Here is a 25,217-nt window from a genome sequence, read left to right on the forward strand (position 1 = left end):
TGTTTATCTTGACTAACTAAAATCATTCCAGTACAAAAATCAATATAAAGAATGAACTAATAGACCACATGAATATTGCTCAAACCAGACTGTATGGATCTTGCCATGTTTGAAAAAGAATGCTGTATGTTTATTATATCGTTACCAATAAAATAACTTTAGTGCTGCGGATGAATACAAAAGACTGGGAGTATTAAAAGAAAGTTGCTAAAAGCCTGGTAGGGTGTATCCACTAAGTAATAAATGTCTTAATTTGTGTTTGAAGGTGAATATAGGGACAAGGAATAAGTCAAGTTACACACTTCAATTAGGAGACTAATTTATGACCATCTTTATGACCTTCTATTGCTTGGATGTGTGAGACAGTCGTTAGTGCTGAAAAAAAAAAAAGCCTGTGGGAAGTTCATAATTGATGTGATCAATGGGCATTAACCATTTCCCCTTTCTGTGAACTGATACAATTTACAACACAGGTATGAATGGGGCCACAGTGGGGTTTATTTAAAGGCAGGATGCAGTGTACTGCTTTTGGACAGTCTCCAGCATTGAGATTATTGTGACCAACTTCCCTTCCCTTGTCCTACGGTACTCTGATCTTACAGAGACAAGTAATTCATACTGATATTACATAAGTAATTTAGTTTTTAAATGACAGTTAAAGGTACAGTTTAACTTTGGGAGCAGTGATTTAAAAAAAAATCCAATCGGCAATAAAGCCTAAAATATAAGGAGATATCACTATTTACAAGTAAGGACATCAAGAAAAGAAAAAGAGACAACTTAGATTACAATGATTTGTATGGTTGTGAAGGTAGATTTTAGCTTCTTATTTTTTAATTTTATTTTTTTAAATAGGGCCTTATCTATATCCAGACCCACTGCTCAGAATGACAGTCTCCTGGGTTTAATGTTCTCTGTTTGTTAGTGGAAAAATATCTGCTGTGTGTACATTTGTATCTTATTTACATGTTTTGTATATGGTGCACCCACAATACCATCACTTATGCTTCATATCTACTTGTGTAGTGTTTTGTTATCATCATTGCAGTTGTTATTCTTTATATCTTTGAAAGTTGTGTTGAATGTGAATTTGATTGAATGCAGAAATAAACCAAACCAAACCAAATAATTACAGATAATGACCCATGTGATATCTTTGCAGTTATCCTACTGAGCCTCATGTGCAAGAACCAACTGAACCTGTAGAACCGACCAATCGAGCAGAACCCACGAATCCAGCAGAACCTACGAATCCAGCAGAACCCACTAATCCAGTAGAACCCACTAATCCCGCAGAACCCACTAATCCACGGACAGAACCAACTGGGACCGCTTTCCCGGCCGGTCCCTGGGACAGTCTTCGCCTTCCGGGTGACTTGATCCCGGATCACTACGACCTCGAGATCAGGATCGACATCGACGACCAGCAGATGTTTTATGGGAATATCACCATCCACATGAACTGCACTAAAGACACCAATCTGCTCCTCCTGCACAGCAAGGAACTGAACATCGACTTTACCTCAGCGCAGCTGGTCAGCGTTGATGGAACGGTCATCCGCATGGACCAGCTTTGGCTCTATCCACAAAATCAATACCTGGTGGTGCCCCTGATAGACCAACTCACAGAGGGAGGACAGTATATGTTCACCATTTCATTCAGCGCTCCTCTGGAAGATGGACTGTATGGATTGTACAGGAGCTCGTACCTCACTTCAAACAACGAGCGAAGGTAAGTGGAAATGGATAATTTTTTTATGCTATATACCGGTCGTCGAGTAGGGGATTACCTTATCCTTCTGTTGAACTAAATACCTTATTGACTGTTTGTGGCCAAAAATGGTGGCATTCAGTGATTTTAGAACTGTGGCTCAGAGTCAACAAGACAATGGATTACATGCAACCTCTTTTCAAGTAAATCAAGTTTAGAGTTTTGCAAACATACAGCTCTTTTCGTGTGTTTGTTTCTTTGTTTATTTTTTAATGATATTTCATATTTTACTATGGAAGGACCAATAGTATTGACATGCCATTTAGTTGCAATTGATTTCACTGAATTCCTTATTTTTTGAATAATTTGCATAAATCAAACCTTGCGTTGCTTTATTACCTGAGCATGGCCAAGCTATTACTGTGGACAAAAACAGCATATATTAAAGGGTGCGTACAGTTCTGGTTGAGGTGAGGATTTAGCTTTTAACGTTTGGGAGATATTCAGAAACCTCTCTATGAGATGTCAAAGAACATGCAATTCTAAAGGGTATCAAAAGTTTATTTGATGAAAATCGGTTTTGAAATGGCTGAGATATGGTCAGTTTCACGGTAAAGGGTGTAACTTTCAATTTTTAGCCTTTTGGCCCACCCTGAACACATAGATTTACAGATCTCAAAGATTTTTTCCCATGTGAGTCACCTTATGAGTAGCCACCTTGGGTAGCATAATCAGATCCAGGTATTGATGCGTTTTGTTTTGACAGTCGCATATGTACCCTAAAAATGGCTATTTTGTTGCATTGAAATTTATATAACATTTTTGAAATGTTAATAATTTTCTACAGCAACTGCAGAGATCTAATTTTTTATGTTAAAAGCATAGTTGTATGGTCAATTGAAATGACCAAATTAGTTTGGTTTGCATCTGGCCCTTTATTTTAGAATACTATGACTTCAAATTTAAGGTTTCGGAGGCTTCATTTTCCGTTAACAATTGTTTACAGACTTTGATGGACAGTAATGACCAGTGGGTGTGTTTTGGTTACTTTCTTTTATGCTGAAAATAGTAAGGTACAGCTAAACTTTAGACTTACATCAAAGTTTACTTGGTTCTAGGGCTATTTGAAATTTTGTGATAATTTGATTCCATCAAGTGAAATTTCCGTTAGCAGTTTTGAAGCCTCCGAAACAAAGTGTTTAGTCAAATAATATGAATATAGATAAGAGAAGCGACCTAATCTATATGTCAAAATGTAGGATATGGGGCCCTAACCTAATAGACCAAAAATAGTTAAGATCCACCAAACTCTCTGAAAATAGGAGACAATACAAATTTTCCGTTAACACGTGAAGCCTCCGAGACGCATTGAAGCCTCCGAAACAGCAAAAACATCTAATTTGACATTTCTGATAAATTCTTTGAGTGTCTGCCCTAAATTATGCCATGAAATCAACAAGAGACATGGACAGACAACAAAAATGATAAAAACATTATGATACTGCAATAATTTTTTGAGCCAATACACTTCATAGAGAAAAAGTGGTTTCGGAGGCTTCAAACGGATGTTAACACTGCATTTTTGTGATTTTCTCTGGACAAAATCAAATTAGATTTATTGTTCACCCACCCAATGATTGCTTAAGACATATCTAAAGATATTTAATCACATTCAGTTTTCTGGCTGCTTTGTTTACTCACCAATATAGATTCACTATACGATTTACCTATTTTTCTTAAACAGTGCAGACGTGTCACACATAACTCACCTTTTCATTCAGCAATGAAATATGAGCAGATGAGGATGTTGCCCCACAAATATGTTTAAGCAGTGTATATCAACCAAAAAAGACACAATTTATCCATCACTTTCTACATAACATACATGATTTTCATAAAAGCATAAGGTATACCAAATTAATTTTCCAGATGTTTCGGAGGCTTCATTTTATGTTAACAGCTTGTAAATGGAATGTTTTGATTACAATTGTGTAATTCTAAGTCTATCAAATAACTGTTAGGACTGAATGAGATGTAATGATTCCTCAAGCAAGGTGTAGATAGTTGTTTAAATGTATGAAAAGCATTTATTTTGTAGGTTTCCTTTTGAAACAATGGAACAGGCTAGATATTGTGAGTAATGAAAGTGACTTCCAGCTTGTGTGCATGCCCACATCATGCAACAGTAGTGCAACAAAGCAAGTAGTTGTGGATACATTATGTTCTTAAGTTGGATAACTCATTTTTACTCTTGAGAGAAGTTGAAGTGTTGTGACAATATTTGTATCACTCTTTTGACTGGTTACACTTTGATGATGAAGACCAAGCAATTACTTGATTATTTAGTGTTAAATACACTTTTTTTTAAAGAAATGAACACTATTCCTGTCCTGAAGATACAAGGACTTTAATAGATGGTTATTCAAGAGGGAAGCATACACTTAACTAAGAAATATATTACTTTTGAATTTAAGGTTGTATCTTTTATGCATGATCAAGAGCAAATGGTGGAAACTATCTTTTGGATTTTTACACTTTCGACTCACTATCATCTGAGTGTAATAGTTTCGAAACACAATCTTTTACATGTCCATTTATAACCCATTGACAAATCCATTCCATTGTTACTCACATGGCATTTGTTTTTGCCATACTAAAATCTTGACTTTTTCAGCTTTCCCTTTGGCTTTCATTTTCAATACTTATTTGGAGGAAAGTAATTAATCAATAAATTTGTGAGTGAATTTGAAAATAGCTAACGTCTTGCAGGTTATCATTTCTGTGGTGTGACTTGGATCACAGGGTACTGTTTTGGAATTTTGACATTTGATTACTTCATTCAGACAGGTTTTCATGTCAGTCTGTATGTCAGATCTAATGCATGCTAGGTGCAACACAATCTTGATACTATACCCAATTTTCCGTACTTTATCATGCTGGCATGGACCACTTGACTATTTTTGATTACCGGTAAACAAAATGTAACTTGTGTTATGAAACATCTCTTTGCATACACGTGTGAGACTCTATGACATGTTTGCGGATGTAGTTCTCAGTGCAGTAAATGGGCAGTAATGGTTGGGATAGGATTGTTTATAAATGACATATAGACCTCTACTTATAAATAGCCTGTTGTCATAGGGTACATGTACATGTAGTTTACATGGGTGGGTGACTGGAGAAGTTATGTTCATGAAGAACAATATTGAAATGATTGAAATCTTTATAATCTGTTTAGTCCTGGCTTTTCTGGAAAAAGTTACAAGCCCCTAACTATTTTGAAATTCAAAGGGTTAAAACTGTAGTCTGTGGGTTTATATACTATTTAAAACAAACTTGTGGGTTTCTAACAAACTTAGATATTTAAACACATTTGCTGCTTTTTAATTCTTTGCTAAAAAGGTTGTCATTTTCAGAAACAGTAAAAGTTCTGTTAGCAATTTCTCAATGTGTACCTTCAAAAACAGGCCTCCTAGCTGTCACAGGAGTCATACAAATTGGAATTTTATAAAATAACTATTAAAAAAGAAGCCTTTGAAGAATAAATAAATTAAAAATTAAATTATATGAAACAGGGGTGACTTGTATATCACATAAAAAGAAAGTAAAATTCTAACTATCATATATTATAGGGAACTATACATTTGGTCAACATTTTTTATTTTAATTCAAATTCATACACAGTCATGGGTAGGGTATGTACAACTGTACATTTATCTTTTCAACAGGCGATTCAAAAAGATGAATGGGATCTTGACCATTTCAATTTCTATTGAGCTCCACCAATATATTGATTATTCCAACTCCATTTTGATGATGACAGTTGACCCTTACATGGAATGGCTGATCGGTGTTTAAGATTGCTGTTCTATGACCATGATCACTGCATTTGATAGCTACACTGTATAGTAGGGGATATCAGGCATGTTCCATATGCAAAAGAATGTTTATAAGCCTTTTTTCCCCTTTCTATATTTTACAATGCTATGTTGTAGTCTAACCGTCATGCCATCACATAGTCTATTTTCTATCCCTTTCTCATCAACAGTTGAAATTGATTTCACATAAAAACAATTATGATGGGTGGTTTATGTCAATATACATCCCACAAACTGCACTTATAAAGCAAGCAAGCATAATCTTTGCATTAAGTCTATAGCTACAGTTCTAACTCATTGAAGGTAATTCTTACTGCATTATGATGAAAAGTTTGACAAATGCATACAGCTGTACGTGTGTAGCCTAATCATGTTCTGCATTGCCAAAGTCATGCATATATGCAAATACAGTGTATGTATTTTTCTTTGTCTCTTAACATTTATATGTTGGAAAGTCTTTTTTCTGCATACAAATAAATACTATTTTACATGTTACAATATTGTTAGATGTGTATTTGGAAACAATCAGCTGCATTTATAAATGTACATGTACTTCATATCACCTCAAAATGGACCGTTTTTGCATGTTAACAGTTATGATGAAGCCTCCGAAACATGCATTGCTGCTAACTTTAAGCCGCAAAAAAAGAAGAAGATGTTCCTAGTCAGTGTACTTTTATTGCTACTGTTGCAGTTCCCTTTAGAATCATATTGCCTCATGTAATGTCATAAATTTGAACTTAGCATTGCTCAAAGTGTACACAGTTTGTTATTCACTTTTGTGGAAGCCAGTTTCCTTATAAGAATAAGTATGAAGAGTAAACATTATGCACTGCCATAAAATGTACATCTGTATACTGTTATTCACATTTTATTGATGTCCTGTCGTTATTCTAGCATGTAGTGATAGTTGCTTACTGTAGTTTTATTATTTTAAGTGAATACAAGACTAGAACTTTGTGTTAGCAGTTTTGAAGCCTCCGAAACACACTAGTTTGTTAAGTGAAGCCTCCGAAACTCACAAGTCTGAAAATTTCAACTTTGTCAAAAATAATCGAATTTCTTTGGGATTTTGGTTGATAAATGTTTGTTACCAAGAGATAATTTAGGGCTATGTTTAGAGTGGCTCTTGCTTCTAGAACATTCTTTTAACTTAAAAATAGTTTGTCAGGTACCATTTTTACCTTGGAATTTGAAGTTCACATCCAAATAATTGCAAGAGCGAATATCTGTCGGAGGAAAAGTGTTTTGATATTTCAAATACATGTTCACAGCAAATGAAAAGTTGCATTACATCCACCATTTATCTTCATTTGGTTGCTGTGGGTGACCAAAACATTCTTGTTGTTTTCACCTAAATTTATCTAAAATTCCATAATATTCACTTCATTTTTCATATTTAGCCAAAGAATTAAGCTCTGGAATGACAAAATATTGAAAATATAGACATTCCTATATAAAATAAAGGCAAAGATAAAAATGGAAACACAACTGTAATTTTTGACCCTTGCCACATCAGAGTTACACCCTTTACTGTGAAACTGACCATATACAAAAACAAGATGAAACAAAGAGATCCTAATAAAAGGCGTGGCCTGTCGCCTTTTATTATTATCACCTTTTGGATATCACAGCCATATGAAAACCAATTTTCATCAAATAAACGTTGAATCCTTCTTAAAATTACATGCTCTTTCATATTTCATAAGAGGTTTCTCATTATCTCACTTAGGAATGTTCAAAACATGAATCCCCACCTCAACCAGTACTGTACAGTCCCTTTGAGTCTCGATCAACAACTCTGTTGATACGGTCAAATTTTGTATGAACTCTGTAGTATCAGTTTCAGCATGGTTCCGTGATGTACCTTACACTGATGATACTTAATAACTAATAAAAGTTTGATTAAAATTTTAAGTATAGTTATAATAAACTTAAATTTTATGGAGTTTACTCAGCACCAAAGCAAGTATACCACAGCCTTGCAAGCCACTTCAGGGCTAAAAAAACAAAACAAAAACAAAAACAAAAACAAAAATCAACAATGACCATGCATACATGTAGTCTGCATGGTACATAATGTGCATGATTAACAACTAGTGGTTATTGGCCCATTCTCAGTAAAAGCGTTCAAATACGGAATTTTGGTGTCGCCAACATTCCATGACAGTTTGCGGTTCCCTGAAACCTACTAGATGCTATTTAAATGTTTATAATATATCACGAGGACTTTATTTGTTAAAAATAAACACGATCAAATGCGGTTGTCTGCCTTTTTGTATAAAATTTTGCTGTTAAACTTCGTTAAGACCCCCAAAACGCAGTGTCGCCGGCTATTTCAGAATTATGTTTTATTGCTCCTCTCCGTCCACAAACACACTTTCCAAATATCATTTTCATGGACGATGAGCATATCATATGTGCTAATCACAATACTCAAAAAGTTCCAGAATTTTTATTGACTTCTTTTTTATAGCCTTTTGAAACCTGTCGCCAAGTTCGCCGCCAGATACGTGACCAGTTTCTTTAGTGTTACAGCATTGCGAAAATAACAAGACTATGCAATGACCCTGTGTATATGAAACCCTGAGGATATACTTCATACATTGCAAGTACTTAGATTTTTTGTGCAACAGCTCTTTATTGAGAATACGGTACAATGTTTGAAATATCGGTTTTCTACATTTTTATTTGGACAGATACGTTACATATTTTTCACGCCACTCACTGCGACAGATATTGCAATGTCAGACAAATTGTATATTATACATTACTCCTCGGAATGACGCATCGATTCAACATTAAAGTTTAGTACAAGTGAGAAATATTTGGTAGATATCGCTCGCATAATAACATGATCGACCATATACGTTACCACAGATACGTTACCACAGATACGTGACCGAATTTTGCTCATTGGTCTTGTGCTTTCTGGGGGATCAAATCTGGTCAAAATTCATCCCTACACATTACATGCTTCGTTTTGTTGGACCTCAGGATTATATTCTTACACCAAAAGGACAGAGAGGTGAAAAAGAGCAACACTTCCACATGATTTTTCTTTCTGCGTCAGTGTCTCACAACTTAATGCCAAGTTTTCCGACAGATACGTTACCACATAATCAAAATTCTGAAAAAAATTGTAAATGTTTTTACAAACAAATCGTTGTGTGCTCGTAAACTCCAAAGTTCTATTCTATAAAACCCAGCCACTTTCATATTCTATGCAACAACTTTGAACGTTTATTTTACAAGACGAAGCTATGATTCAGCATATCAGTTTTTTGCTTTTCAGATTTAGCAGATACGTTACGTATAATTCAGGGCACCCACGGTGACAAATAATGTTATGTAAAACAGAGTGTTCATGAAACAATTCTGCATAGAATTACGCTTCCATAAAAAATTAAAGTTATGTTGAAATGAAGAATATTCAGTAGAAATTGTTCTGTAACTTCACCGACAGATTCATTTACGGTACGCCAGATACGTTACCAAACTTTGAAAGAGTAAAAAGTAGTTTATGAAAAGCTTCCGAGAAAAGTTTCAGTGTTCTGTTGCATATTTACATATGAAGAACTACTCAAGATTCATTGATAAATTGAACAATTATTTATTCATTTTCATTAAAAGGGGTGAGCCAAATACGTTACCATAGGTCAAACAACTTTTTAGTATATCGAGTTCATAGAGACTGTACCTACTTCTTTCTAAGTGCCTGCAAAAATATATTTTTTAAACCTTGTTTGCATTATCCATCAGAACTTAATGAATATTTATAGTCAGATGGATAAATACATTCAGATGTAAGATGAGAATATTCTGTGAATGAAGAACTCAGCTTTCACATTTAAGGCTCTTTTCCACTACATTTCATAGTTTGAATATTACGTACAATGTTTAAAATGGTTAATTTGGGCTTACATCATTCATTTTTACATCAATTCATGAGGTAAATAATTAAACAGGTGATATTTATTAATTCATACACAACTAAAATTATTACTTCATTTTACCAGATACGTTACCAAAGGCGATTCGATGTTTTTCAATAGTTATTTCCTCAGGAAAGCAATTCATATTTGTTTCCTGTGGAAATTGCAGATCGGATCGTTCCCTTTGCATGATTTGTGGGATTCGAAACTTTATTTGTAAGCGAAATTTGCTAAAAATTCAAAGTGAATCTTAAGGTTATATTTCATTTCAGCAAAAAACATATTTCAACCTACCACACAGAAATGATTTCTACCAATTAGCAAGGGATGACAACATCTTTACTTCTTGAAAAACCCAATATCTTTAGGGGGGACAGATGTCTTTTCCTGAACAGAAATTGGATCAAAACAATAAATTTAATTCAAAGTTAGGAGTCCATTACAACATGTAAATTTGCGGTAACGTATCTGATTGGTGATCAAATATCATATATGATGCTCTATTTCAATTCATTTTTACTCAATGAATGGCCATCATTTAGAATGTTCCACTTTTTGTTTCGTATTTGACCGGTTTTGAAGTTACTGAAAACACATCTTTGAATGTATTACTTTGTGGTTGATTTTTCGGTTTTACTCACATGGAATTGAACACTTAATCTGAGAATGGCCTTATTATAAATGCATTATATAATCCCATGTCATTGTGTGTATGATTCGGTGGGCTGTGTGTAGCCAGTGAGTGAGAGGGGCATCATTTCTTTAATAGTGTAACATTCATTCTGGTGTCCAAAATCACAGTCTAGTGGTTGGATGTTTGAAGATGCATAGTCCTGGTAGTGTAGAGGGCGCTGTTGATGATACTGCCGATCACCGTCAGCATTGATACGAAGATTACCGAAGTTGAGCTGTCATCAAGAGTAAAGTGCGTAGGTGTTGCTAAGTAACATTGCCTTTGTTGTCTTCTCTGCGGGTCGCGCAGCCTGTAGTAATGCCAGGATGCGTGCTTATGTGCTTGTCATTTAACATCACAAAAGAAGTTTGCTAAAGCTGTCATCCCCTTCAGCCGAATCATGAGCCGAACTGTGATCGTCCACTGACAACAGTGAATCGGACTTCTTCGGACTCGGGGAAGTGGGCCACAGCGTAAGCGCTAAAGAGTAGTCGATAGCGTAGGTCTCCATAGGAAACTTGCGTCGTGCACCTGCATGCGCATTTGACTAAAACACCGGGACCATGCACCTTTAACCCATTGAGGACTACCTAGGCCAGAGTATACTTGGGCAAGTATCTGTGCTAAATGTGCATTGTAGTGAAATCACACTGTCCTCAAAGGGTTAACCATCTTTGAATCACATATATGGCAGCTACATCTGGCATTCGCATAGAATTTTCAAAGACTGGTGTGCCAAACAAGCTAGGCTCTGTATATAGGTGTGTGCCATTCCAATTGTTGTAATCAGACTTTGATTACCAAGCTCCTTAAAGTGATAATTTTACGAAACAAAAACTGTTGTGAAGTCTTCCAACTTGTTTTCTGATTTAAAACCACCAATGCATTTGTGTGTCTTAAAGCACACAGAACATTCCTGTTAAAGTTCTTAGCGGCATGAATCTTAAAGTTTTACTTCAACTTTTATCATTTACGATATAATTTGTACAAATGATCCACACAGGTACCTAGCAACGACACTCTTTGCTCCAACTGATACTCGCAAGGCCTTCCCCTGTTTTGATGAGCCAGCCATGAAGGTGACCTTCAATTTAACCCTGATTCATGCGCCTGGGTATATCGCTCTCGGCAACATGCCTGTCCTTGGCAACGAGACAATTGCTGATGGTTGGACCCAAACGACCTTCACCAAGAGTGTGCCCATGTCCACGTATCTCATTTGCTTTGTCGTCTGCGACTTCGTCTATGGCGAGGGTAATACAACTAATGGTGTCACGGTAAGTGGTCCAGACACATGCTGCTTCTTTGCAGACCAGTTTTCAAATATATCTTTAGAGTTCTTACAAAAGATTCTTCCTGAAGCTTTCCTTATTGGTGTTCACACCAGGTCCCACGGTGTGGGGGCAGTCAGGAGAGATCTTATCTTTTTTTTTTACCACTGACCATCCCACTGTACCTTTTTTACCTTGACCTTCAATGTCCATATTTGACGTCAGATTTCGCTCATGCACACATTTGATGAATACATTTGATGCATTTATGCCTAGTTCGCTTTTTGCATGCACATGTGTACGTGATTGTTATTTTAAAGTGTTTACAAGTTTTTTAAAGGAGATTGATATCATGGGAACTGAAACTTGGACTTGGAGCTGTATCACTGCATCCTGTGGACTACAAAATTTTGTGCTTGTAGCATATATATTGATACTACCAGTGATGGATGGGCTTGCATGCCAAATAATGAATTATTACCACTAGTTATCGTGTCCCCTTCTTCCTCTAAAAGGAAGTGATTTTGCCAAAAGTATATATCTTGGATGTGATGTCCATGTACATTTCCCAAATGATTGAGGAAGTTCATTTTCAAGTACGTCAAAACATTATTCAGTTTGGGCTTTGATGTTTTGTTGGTGGTTGTGTGTGTGTATGTGTGTGTGTGTGTGTGTGTGTGTGTGTGTGTGTGTGTATGCATTTCTGTACAGAGATGAAACGAGGAATTGTACACAGGAGGGCAAGGAATCATAGTTCGTGACTCAGTTCAGTTAGTGTTCAAATTGGCAACATTTATAAGCAAGATCATGACAACCTTCCGTGTGCACTGCTCGATTGAATACTGCTGAGTGACCCTATCCTCTTGTACTAAGTCAATAAATCAAGTTCAAGAAACTGCACTTTGCTGGTTTTGTGTGGTCACTTAATTCTTTGATGCAAAAATTCATCCTGGAACTCATAACATATTCTCAAAGATTATAGTTTCTGTTCATCTCTCATGTTTGCAGTTACTTGTAATTATGTCTTTCTGAGTATGTGAAGATTCAACCATTTCCATCTGACCTTCTCTTACATGGCCTATTACAGTGATTTGTAGTGAAATTTAATGATGAAAAGATGATAATTTCTGCAGCAAAAATTGCCCTAGGACTGGATGTGTTACTGTTTTGGAACCAACATGTTGCTGGTTTCCTTTGCCTCCTTTATTCTCTGTTCTCCTCTGAATGAAGTAAAGAATAAAAAACAAACAAAAAACAATCTGAATACATAAATAAGTATAGTGACCAAGGCAGCAAATTTGAAAGTTCCAAATGTATGTGATAGGAATAATAGTTGACTTTTAAAAGCCCACCTAGTTGACTTTTAAAAGCCCACCTCTTGTGGTGCCCAATGAGCTCAACAAATTATTGTTTTAGTCGCTGGAATCAAGCCCATACTTGAAGAGCTTTCTCTTTTATAGTGCCCATCATATGGTAAATCCAAACACACTAGCATTCATCTTTCAAGCTGATGACTATATTTCTTTTTGAAGCTCGGTGGAAAGAGGCATTGTCAATGAATTGTCTTGCTCAAAAGCACAAAAGCCATTGAGATATATGGAAAGGCTTGAACTCTAGAATGCTGGAATTGTAGCATGTACTCCACACAGCAGCCATGGTACCTCCACTTGTATCAGATGATATGATACTGGTACTAAAATGTGAAATCTCATCATAAGTGACATAACTATAATTCTCATCATAATTATAATACAATAATACCTCTACTGAATCAGATTTTGCTCTGATACTAAAACATTTGAAATATTCTTGTCGTGTATAAATGTGACCATGCATCACAAAACGAACAAAAAGTCACACCCCTTGATTCCATGTGAGGACTCAAAAAAGGTGAAATGGGTCAATCAAGTCAATATTCAGTATTTCATATTTTATTTAAGAGCTACCCTTCTACTACATTATTCTTAAGTTTGGGATCATAAAATGAAAGGGAAAGTGCTTTTTCAGTAGTTTTTCTACAACCTTTTTCTAATAGAGTAGTGAGATCAGGTATGTCTTAGAGACCCCTTTTCATTTCTTTATAACCCTTGCACACTCTTCACTTTCAAGTCTGATAACTTTTGAAAGGATGATGCTACTGCTTCGAAAATTGGCATTAATCATGGGCATAATGTGCTAAAGGAGCATCTTCAATTTCAATTTAATCTGATAATCGTTTCATTGTTATTGCTCCAGTGATTTACATCCTGTTTTTTGTTTTTTTTGTCCCATTCATCGCACAGCTAGCACGGTTTGCTAAAGATTGAACGCTTGAGTAGACGGATAGACCCTGTACTTCAGAGCCTCTTTTCTCGGTTTACACTTTTCCAGAGTGTGCGCTTTCTTTCCAATATTTAGATAGGTTCAGAGAGTCCATTTGAATGGAGTTATGCATCATTTAAAAGCTTAGAGTCTTCTCTTTCAGAATGTGTCCTAAAATTAAAATTCATGTCTGGTGACTTTTTGTTTGTTTTGTGGTGCAGGGTCATATATGTTCAATTTTGCTCAGACTTTCACTGCTCTACTTGTTACATATAACTATTTTGTCAAAATGTGTGTTGTTGGGATTTTTTAAATATGTGTGTGACAGTTTAGCCTGTGACTGTCAATGAAGCAAATTTTTTCTCCATTTTTTCTCACTTTCTTACTGGGGTTTCTAGCTGCGAGTCTGGGCCAGGCCCGACGCCCTGGACTCTGTTCAGTATGCTGTGCAGAAAGGTGTGGAAGTCCTGGACTACTTTGACGAATACTTTGGAACCAAGTTCCCGCTTCCTAAGATGGGTAAGATCCATTGAGCTGTGTGCTCTTGATGTTTACTCTTTCTGTTTACTCTTTCAGCCAAATTAACATGAACAGATAACTGACAGCAAAATCTAAAGAAATCAAGCATAGATATTATAGTCTTGAAACCATCACAAGACAAATACGTTTGCAGGTTGTACAAGTTTGACAAATAAATATGTTTTGTTAGCGGTTTTGTTAAAACACTCCTAATCTAGAACTTTCATCTTTAGCTTTCTGGTTGAATTAGAACGGAAATTAAAGGACAAGTTCACCTTCATAGACATGTGGGTTGAGTGAATGCAGCAATATTAGTACAACACAACAGTGAGATTTTGAGCAAAATCGGACAATCTGTTAAAAAGTTATGAATTTTTGAAGTTTCTACTCAGTCACGGCTGGATGAAAAGACTTCTATAGCTTGTGATGTCACATGAGTACAACGATGTAAAGAAAGAATAAAGAAAATTCAACATATTTCCATTTTTCTCGCATAACAAAAGAACACTCCACTTCTCTCTTTCAGAAGGCAGGGGGAATAATATTACCCTTAACATACGTCAGTAGCAAGTCGAAGAAATGTGCACTTTATTCAAAAAGTAAAGTTTTGTGAAATTCTCTTTTTATTTTCTTTATATAGTTGTACGCATATGACATCATACACTGTAGTAGTCTTCTCTTCCAGCAGTGACTGCGCAGATACTTAAAATATTCGTAACTTTTGAACGGATTGTCCAATTTTCCTCAAACTTTCACTGATGTGTTCTACTAATATTGCTGCATTCTCTCAATTATTATGTATATGAAGGTGGACTTGTCCTTTAATAACATTGACTTTGTGGAGAGTGTGGTTTGGTTTATGATGTATTTCTGCACTCAAACAAATACAAATTAAAAATCGACATCCAAATGTACAAACGGTGATGAATACAATGATTGAAATCATAACAAAACATTACACAAGTAGAAAAACATAGGCAATAATGTTAGACATATACATACAAAACATAAAAAGACAAGAAGTATATGGTCAATATTTTTCCAGTAAATGAGAGATAATTGAATACAGGAGACTGCTATCATGTTCAGTTTCTCTTTGAATGGAAGGGGCCTCGTTGTTAATTTTATTTTAGTTTCCATTGTTATTTAGTGCTGTCCTTAAAGTTGGAAAAATTAGGTTTTATTTTTCATAGCAATCACTGTCTCTTACTCTCATTGGCAGGACACTGCAGAAAATCAATTCAAAACAAATGTTGAAATTAGCATTTATTAGACTCACCCAATGAAAGTTAATCCATATATATTTGAAAAATGCATTGTGTATCTGTATACAAATATGTGTGTAACTCATTGAATGATTTAACCGCTTGTATACTTTGAGAGGTGATTGCCAAACAAATTTGCATAGCATTGTACACAAGTCAAAGAACTTTGATAGTACTAGTAATCTATGGTAGTTAGCACTGAATGCCAAGGTTCACTGTGTACTCCATTGTCTCGCGTATAATTTGAGCATATTTTGAAGAGCTTACCATTAGATACGCGCCCTGACGTATGGCTTTTTATGTTAGCAAAAATAATGGAAGCTTATCATGCGTGGGCAAACATGCCACAAATCATTAACAAAAGCATGACGAGCAGAAATTGGCATCTGGCTGCATTCTCAAGAGTTGTTTTGCTGCCAGTTAATCAGATCAAGCATAGTTTTTTGCAGAGGCCATACTGTGCAGACATCATAGTTGTAGTCAAAATAATTTTTGACAGAGTTAGCTCTAATGTCATTATATTGTTGTTCATATACTGCACATTCAACAAATATCACCTCTGTCCCAATCACCATAAAACAGATATTCATACACAGTACATCTTAGATTCATGTATAGCACCCTATGTGCAGAATTCTTGACAATAAAAACCTCAAGAAATATAAGGATTATGTAAATTATTTTGCCATTTAGATTCACAGATATCTCCCTTCTTGCAAAATCCCTGAAAATGAAAACCTCAAGAAATGTACCTCAATATACAATGAGTCCCAGAAACAATCTTCGGTGTTTTTTTTTAGTTGAATGCGTTCTATTCATCAACACTCTTAGTTCCAGTTTGCTTTGTTGCTCTACTTGTTCAAATGAGATTGTTAAAAGAAATTAGCCATGCTCTCATAAAAATATAAATGTTGCTGATTTATCATGATTTTTTTTTTGTACAAATAGAGGAATAAAACAAACCAGAACTGAAATAGCATTTCATATTTGGGCCATTGTTGCCTTTGTGTGTGTGAGTCTGAATGTTATCTGCTAAGTCAGTAATTTAGGCAACATTTTAATCATTTTTCAGGATTAAAGTTTGTGTTTTTCCTTCTAAGTTGCAAAGTCTTGTTCTCTTTTTTTTTTTTTTTTTTTTTTTGGGGGGGGGGGGGGTTGTTCAGCAGATTGTATTGACCAGTTTTGTTCTATCTTTCTCCATAATAGACCATGAGGTGAAATTTGCATTTGCCAATTTAACGAGTTCCTGTGGGAACCTCGTGGCCTATGTATTAAGCCATGGGCATTTCAGAATTCATTATAGAACTGTTAATGATGGCAAGGTGATGATTTCTGAGACAAAAATCCCCCAGGCCTTGATTTGCATCTAATAATATGCCATAGAGAATGTAATATTCAGTATAGGTTATCTGATCTGTGTGATGATCAGCATTTCCTCAATTAATTCATACTTTCATTTCATATCGTCATTACCACTCATGTACCTGAAAAATGATATAAATATGGTTCTTCTTGAATTTATTATACATTCAATCTACAGTCTTCATATTTCACACTTTGGCTGTTGTGCATTGTCCTTATCTGTCTGTGCTTGTCTCTCTTTTATTGTCTCTGCTTGTTCTGTGTGTCCATTTGTCTGTCATTGTTAGCAAAATTGAAATACCTCTGATCTCTGCATTGGTTGTTGTGTCATATTTTTGTGTGTGTTTTGTCATTTGTTTTAGGGATATCTGTATGTATTGATATTGTATTTTGATGACTCTTTTGTATCTTACATCACTAAACATATATTTCTAGCTATTCTGTATTTGCAAAGTATGTCAATTCAGTCTGTTTTGTTTCGCATATTTTGTTTATTACTGTTTTTCTAATTGAGACATGGTCTTTGAACTATATTCTTTTGGCATTACTCTTCATCTGTTTTCTTATTTCAAGAACCACACACAAACACACACACACACACACACACACACACACACACAAACACAAACACACACACAACGGAACAATTTCAGATATGCTGGTTAGGATGTTTAACCTTTTGAAGATTAGTCCTGAATACGCTTTTGCAGGTGTCGATGGAAAATGCATGTTGCAGAAAATCAGCCTGTTCTCAGGTTAACATTATCGATCCCAGTGTTCTGTTTCTAGCTCACTCTTATCTCTTCATTTTTTTTTTGCTTACCGTCGTATTTTACAAACTGTAAAGCATGATATTTTCGCGGCATGAAATTTTCACGAATTGGAGCTGACGGCCTTTTTAGCGGCATGAAATTTTTGTGAAATACCTCTAACATTCAATGCGTGTAGTGTAGACAAGAACTTTCACGTGCACTTTGATTTTGCGAATCTTGAGTCTCGCAAAAATCGCGGAATTAAAGTGCACACGGACATTCCTCGTTTTACAGTACCGTCATATTTTACTTGCATCTTTCATTCTTCGTGTTCCATGTCGGCATGTACAGACATGATTGCTCTACCTGATTTCTCGGCCGGAGCCATGGAGCACTGGGGGCTCATCACATACCGTGAGGCAAGGTTGCTGTACACGGAGGGGGAAACTTCGGCCAGCGACAAGCAGAGTATTTGTGCCATCGTTGCTCACGAGTTGGCCCACCAGGTGATTAATCAGAATCATTGCAGTCAAACCTGAGGGATGTTTCGTATAAAGCTGCTCTTACAGTTACGAATAACTAAAGAACGACTGGTGATCAGTTATTGTGCTGAATGATTGAAATTCTGGTCAGTAAAGCACATCATAACTGATCACCAGTCATTCTTAAGTCGTTTGTAACTTTAAGAATAGCTTTATGAAATGCCTCCCTGCTCTGTATCTACCACCTGTCTATTACCATCCACCTGCCTATTATAGCCCCCACCCCACCAGATACTCCAACCCCAAATATCTCTTAACCCATATCTGCCAGTTGCTTAATGCAGTTTATAAGCTGTTGGTGCCGGAGGCTATTTCATGCACATTCACAGAACTGGGCTGTCTCAAATTCAAGGTGATGTCACTGACACTTATGAGAAGAAAACTATGGAAAATTACATATCACTTGAAAGAGAAATTAGTGTTTTTTGATATAAGATGTAAATCAGCATTATGTGATGAATTTTAAGGTCAGATGATATGAATATTTATGTTTGAATTACACATTTATAAATAATCATATTCCTTATTCAAGAAACCAAGTATGAAAAATATTTTTAGCATACCTGCCAACTGTTAAGATTTAGTCTGAATATTCAGATTTTTCACTGAAAGAAAATGCATTCATTTCAGTGTGTTCTGATTTTTTGAAAATATTTGTTAAAAGTTAGGTATATGAAGTTTGTGAAAGTTCAGATTTTTAAATAATTTTTCTTTGTTTGTTCAGATTTATCAAGTCTCAAGGTTGGCAGGTATGTCTTAATGTTTATACAGGTAAACAATTATCAATTTTGAAATCTTCTTGATATTAGCTGTTCAATTATATATAACTTGTACGTTATAATATGCTTACAAATGTGAAGATATATTGAATGAAAACAGATTTAAAGCTCAAGGATTATATCAGCCCCGCTCAAGCACCGAGAGGTATGACAACCCAAAGTTATCATCCTGATAATTATTCTACTTCACACGGTTCTTCAACTGCTCTCACCAACTCCTTCCATAGAACAGCGAAGGATTGGAATAATCTGCCGAGTAATATAAAGCAGATTCATAAATTTGACACATTTAAAGAAGTGCTCCAGCGTCACCTCCGTTGTGATTAGCTGCACATCACACCACAGTGCTGAGTGATACTCTATCAAGAGTTTTTCAGCGTATTCATCCAGATCCAGATCCAGATCCAGATCCAGATAGATGGCTGTGGGCTAGTGTGGTCTAACTCTTAAATGCTATGGATGGGACTACAGTAAAGTACGCATGTGTACGGCAGTGTTTGATCTTATGTAGATGTAGACTTATTCTGTTAGATGTATCATCATCCAAGCCGTTTCTAGTATGGATTATCTTGTAGATTGGTGTTTGCAGCATTGCATTTGCGTGAACAATAGGATATCCTGTAGATCGGCAGATACAGGTTAAACAGGAGATTCTTCCACTGAAATCCCTTAGTTGCTATACTGTAGACTTGATTGTGCGGGAACATATACTCACACGAATGCAAAGCAAAACATCCCCTGTGGTTATGATCTGAAAGCTCTAGGGTTGTAGATGGTCTCTGGTGCTATCTTGTCCTATAGCCTTAATTTTTTTAATATACGACAATTAAAACTAAATTTTGGAGGGACACATCTAAATTTTGAACAAGAGAAAATACATCTTGAGTGGGAAATATGCAGCTAGAGTGGAAGGAATTAAACCTCAACCAAAGAGTGTGAGATTTTGACAAAATGGCCTCAAAGCAGGAGATTTGGAGTCTGTGCACCTCATGCAAATCCCCCACACGGAAAGTGCACTTTAGAACTAGTGTATAGCGAGCACCTGCCTAATCTCGACCAGTGACCACTGAGTTAGTTTCCACTGGACAACTGACAGGTGTGCACACTGACCGCACAGCAGCAGAGTGACCTGCTTACTGTAACTTTGTTGGTCACTGTGTCAAGTAAATGCTGCTGAAACTTGTCGATAGCTAAGGCAATTAGAGAACGTTTGAAGAGGGATGGCAGTAAGGTATTACACAAATGGCATAACATACTGTAGTGTCATAATATAATGTAGTTTATATTCCATACATTTATATGTATATGTATACCGGTATATGCGCAACGGTACCAGAGAATAAAGTACTATGAGTATGTGTAGTAGTATTGTAACGTGCATTTGATCTTACAAGACTTTACAAATATCTATCATGTTCAGCAGTAAATGGAAGACCCACTGAAAAGTGAAACTTGTAATGCACTGGATCCCTCAAAGAAAATCAAATTTAATGGATGAGTAATGAATTTACATATAGATGTACATATGTGACCGTGCACCTCAAAACGAACATAAATTCGCACACACTGATTTTGCGTGAGGACTGAAAATAAGTGAAATGGGTCAACCTAGCCGAACTTGACTTTTTCATATTTTCTGAAAGAGCGGGTCTTCTTGTACATTATGCTAAAATTTGGTATCATAAAACGGGCAGGAAAGTGTGTCTTTTTTAGCAGTTTATCTCGAACATTTTTGGTAGAATAGTGTGATTAAGTGTGTCTTTAGAATCCCCTTTTCATTTCTGAAAAACCTTGTCCACACTCTTCACTTTCAACTCTAATAACTTTTGAAAGGATAGTGCTACTGCTTTGAAAGTTGGCATTAATTATGGACAGAATGTGTTAATGAGGCATGCTTAATTTCGGTTTAATCTGATAATCCCTTCATTGTTGTTACTCTGGTGGTTTACTTCCTGTTTTTTGTCTCATTCATCGCACAGCCAGCACAGTTTGGTAAAGATTAAGCGCTTGAATAGACACTGTACTTCAGAGCCTCTTTTCTCAGTTCACACTTTTCCTGAGTTTGTGCTTTCTTTCCAATATTTAGATAGGTTAGGAGAGTCCATTTGATTTGAGCTATACATCATTTTAAAGCTTAAAGTCTGCTCTTTCAGAATATGGTCTTCACTAAAGATTCATGTCTGGCGACTTTTTGTTTGTTTTGAGGTGCAGGGTGACATATAGTCGTTTTTTGTTATTTTTTGTTTTGTCTTCATTTGTATCATTGTTTACAATTTTGGTTGTTGTTTTTCTGTCATTGTTGTTCTTTGTAGTGGTTTGGCAACCTGGTCACTCTCAAGTGGTGGGATGATACGTGGTTGAATGAGGGCTTTGCCTCCTACGTTGAGTACCTTGGAGTCAACGCCACGGAACCGGAATGGGGAATGGTAAGAGGCATTGAGATTTACTATGTTATCAGCCAGGCACACTGGTCCGTATTTAAGGTGGTTTAGATTTAGTCCATGGTTTATGCAAATTCTTTCTGCATAAGTGCATGTGATAGATTGATCGTGCCAACAGATATATTCAATAAAATAATTGTGTGTTGATATAGAGATGTGAAAGGTATGCCTATTTCACACTTATATCAGTCCATAGACTACTGGTAATTAATTTCGGCCACGGTTTTTATTAAAACCACCTTCATAAATACAGGCCAATGTGCTGTCATGGTTTCGTCAAAGGTTTCAGACTCAAAAGACTATACATTTGTGCAACTTAGAATAATCACATCTCCCACCATGACAAATCATACTGCTTATAGCTGTTACATTTTTTTACATTTTTGTTTTGATACATTTCTTGTTTATTCTTGAGGGATTGAGAAAAATACATATATAAAATGAAACCGATATGAAGTGTTTGCTGCAAAAGTCTTGGACATGTTCAACACTTTATAGTGGTGACCATAGCAATGGTGGCTGCAACCCTTCAAGCTTCTAAAATGCTCAAGATACAATAACTAGAGAAGACTTGACGCGATCAAACTGCGATATGCTGGGCTTTGTTGATCTTTTAGGATAATGGTGGAAGCGCCCTCTTGTGGCAATACTGGGATCATTTTCTGTGCATTGACTGTGCATGTTTCAGACAAATACCTATATAGCTGCAATTCCAACTGACCGACAAATTGCCCTACATTGACATTAGTAAGCACTGACTTGATCAGTGTTTTAGAAGTAGCCATGATGAAAGAAGTCATGGGAGTACATGCTCAAGCAAGACCTCCTCCTATGACCTCCTGATCTCCGGACAGGCGTCATCTCCGCTACACCACCAAGCTTCTGCCCGGCAGCAAGTGTTGGTTCTAATCCTCATTGCATGCAGCGGGTACTGCATAATTATTGAAATTTATCAAATTCTTCCGTCGAGATGTTTTCATTGCAACTGATTGACAAATTGCCCTACATAGACGTAAATAACGTAAATTTCATGAACATAGCTGCAGTGTTGACAAGTGATCTTCCAATGTTAACATAGTAATACTCTATATTCTGCATATTTCATGACTTTTTTATTTTAGCAAATTTCTTGGGTGGAATGCTATTCGCGAACTTAAAAACACAGGAAAATATTAACTCTTGATCCTGACATGAATATGACATGCACACTGTTTCTGTTCAATATCCACTTCACAATCAAGAATTTAACCACTTGTAAAATCATCTGGAAGTCCTGATTTGTGGAAAAATAGACTCGCTAAATATATGGCAGATACAGTATATGTAGATTTTTATGCCTCCGCCACGAAGTGGTGCCGGAGGCATTATGTTTTCGGGTTGTCCGTACATCCGTACGTCCGTCCATACGTCCGTCCGCATTCATTTATGCGATAACTTGAGTAATATTCACTGGAATTTTACCAAACTTGGTCCAAGTATAAAGTATGATGGGGCAATTACTTGATTAGATTTCGGGTGAAATCGGCCAAAGGCTAAAGGTCAAAGGTCAAGATCAAATCATGAAATTGTATCCGTTTACGCGATAACTCAAGACTTGATCAAGCAAATTTCACCAAACTTTGTCCGAGGATGATATGTGATGGGACAATTACTTGATTAGTTTTTGAGTGAAATTGGACAGAGGTCAAAGGTCAAAGATCAAGGTCAAATCCTAAAATGTATCTATTTACGTGATAACTCAAAAGTGGATGAAGCAGCTTTCACCAAACTTGGTCCAAGGATGATGTATGATGGGGCAATTAGTTGAGTAGATTTTAGTGACATTGGCAAAAGGTCAAAAGGTCAAGGTCAAATGCTAAAAATGTTGCTATTTCCCCCATATCCATGCAATGTCCGAAGGTACCATGTATTTTCTTGAAACTTAGTGTAGACATGTACTACTGCATAAAGATTCTCCAGAGAGAGTTTCATGTCATATGGTCAAAGGTCAAAGGTTAGGCAAAAATGTTACAATTTCACTTTCTTGCAAATGGTTCAATGTGTCTTCATGGAACTTGATACATACACATTTACTGACTGGCAGGGATTATCTAGGGAATGTCGGGGTCATGGGTCATAGTCAGGGGGTCAAAGGTCAAGGTCAACTCCTCAAAATTTTACTATTTCCCTCATAGTCATATACTAGTATGCAATGCATTATTATTTTTAAAACTTGATATGTACATGTATTACTTAATGGAGATTCTCTGGGAAATTCCCAGCCAGAACGTCAAAGGTCAAAGGTATGGGGGGTCAAAGGCCTGGTTTAAATGCAAAAAAAAAAAAATTATTTTATACTGTAATTACACTCTTTCTTCATACCTTGAATATTACTCAGTGCATAAACTTATAAAAGGGTCGGTCAGAAGTCGAGTAAAAATCCTCAATTCCCCAAATGCATGTACCTGCACTCTTAGACAATTCTAGATAACCTAGTTCAAGGAATGTGAACATTAAAGATATTTCTGACAAACCTGTCATTTCAATATTTTGCCAGTCATCACACATTGTGAAGACATTGTACCATACACTTATTGGGAGAATCATGCATTATGGCGGAGGCATCAGTCGCCATAGCAACATTTCTAGTCTATAGGTAACTTTGAAAGGGAGTATCTGTGCACTAGGTTCTGTTATATGAATTTTGCATGTTCTTGATATTGATTACTGTTGATACTCTACTGATGTTAGTGTAAATTTGCTCATAAAAAATATAGTGGATATATAGAAATTGAACTGTCACTTTTATCTTGTTTTGTGTCAGGGAAGACGTTTCCACCCTGCACAAAATATTCCAAACTTACAGTACTTTTGTCAATGTTTCATGGATGCTTGCGTGTCAAGAGAATTATTTTAGTTCAAATGAAGCTTATACCTACCATGTTTATGTGAAATGTCAGCATTTGCAAGCTGTGCGCAGAAGTTTTATCTATCGAGGCACAATGATAACTTTTACCAATATCAGGAGATACATGATGCTTTATAAACAGAATCCATCGTGAGGTTAAGAAAGTAAAAATTTTCATCCCAAAAGTCTTCTGTGTTCCAGGTGTATGAACAGTTACAATAGCCAGTTGCATGACTTTGCATTGAAAAACAAACAAGGCCAAAATCACCAACCATTTGGTGTATTTTCCTTGTTTCTAGCTGTATGTGTGTGTGTAATTCACAAGCCAGGGTAAATGGGGATCATCCTAGGAGATCGACCCCCATGAGTCATATGGCATAAGTTCAGCATTGAATTAAGGTCCATGAGTCATACCACCATTTAGTCATACAGCCTGTGAGTTCGACCCTAGGCAAAGAAGGCCCATGAGTTTAACACTAGGCAAACAAGGCCCACAACTTCAAGATTAAGCAAACAAGGCCCTCAAATTCGACACTTAGGTAAAAATGACCCACAAGTTTGACTTTACATTACAGGCTTAATGTGTCAGTCTTGTGGGCCTTGTTTGCTTAGTGTCGAACTCGTGGGCTTTGTTTGCTTAGTGTCAAACTCGTGGGCTTTGTTTGTTTAGTGTCAAACTCGTGGGCTTTGTTTGCCTAGTGTTGGATTCACGGACCTTATTTGCTTACTGTCAAACTCATAAGCTGTATGACTCATGGGCTGTATAACTCCTGGGCTGTCTTACTCATGGGCTGTATATCTTATGGGCTGTATGATTCATGAGTGTCCTATCATGATGTCGACCTGGGCAAATGTAGCCCTGTGTATCTGTGACAGACAGGAAAGGCACAAAATCATGTTT

At 36.3% G+C, this 25,217-nt stretch overlaps 1 protein-coding gene across 1 annotated transcript in view; it reads left to right on the plus strand.

The window, feature by feature from the left end:
* LOC139724903 (aminopeptidase N-like) overlaps nucleotides 1–25,217 on the plus strand; it is a 76,432-nt gene that overhangs the window by 12,492 nt on the left and 38,723 nt on the right. The window contains exons 3-7 of the mRNA XM_071636031.1: nucleotides 1,163–1,732; nucleotides 11,201–11,474; nucleotides 14,168–14,288; nucleotides 18,019–18,173; nucleotides 21,301–21,414. Coding sequence (XP_071492132.1) covers nucleotides 1,163–1,732; nucleotides 11,201–11,474; nucleotides 14,168–14,288; nucleotides 18,019–18,173; nucleotides 21,301–21,414 — 1,234 coding nt within the window. The remainder of the gene's footprint in view (nucleotides 1–1,162; nucleotides 1,733–11,200; nucleotides 11,475–14,167; nucleotides 14,289–18,018; nucleotides 18,174–21,300; nucleotides 21,415–25,217) is intronic.

This window comes from Diadema antillarum, unplaced genomic scaffold (genome assembly GCF_040938485.1).
Source record: "Diadema antillarum isolate AM-2024a unplaced genomic scaffold, OU_Dant_1.0 scf00000015, whole genome shotgun sequence".
Taxonomy (NCBI): domain Eukaryota; kingdom Metazoa; phylum Echinodermata; class Echinoidea; order Diadematoida; family Diadematidae; genus Diadema; species Diadema antillarum.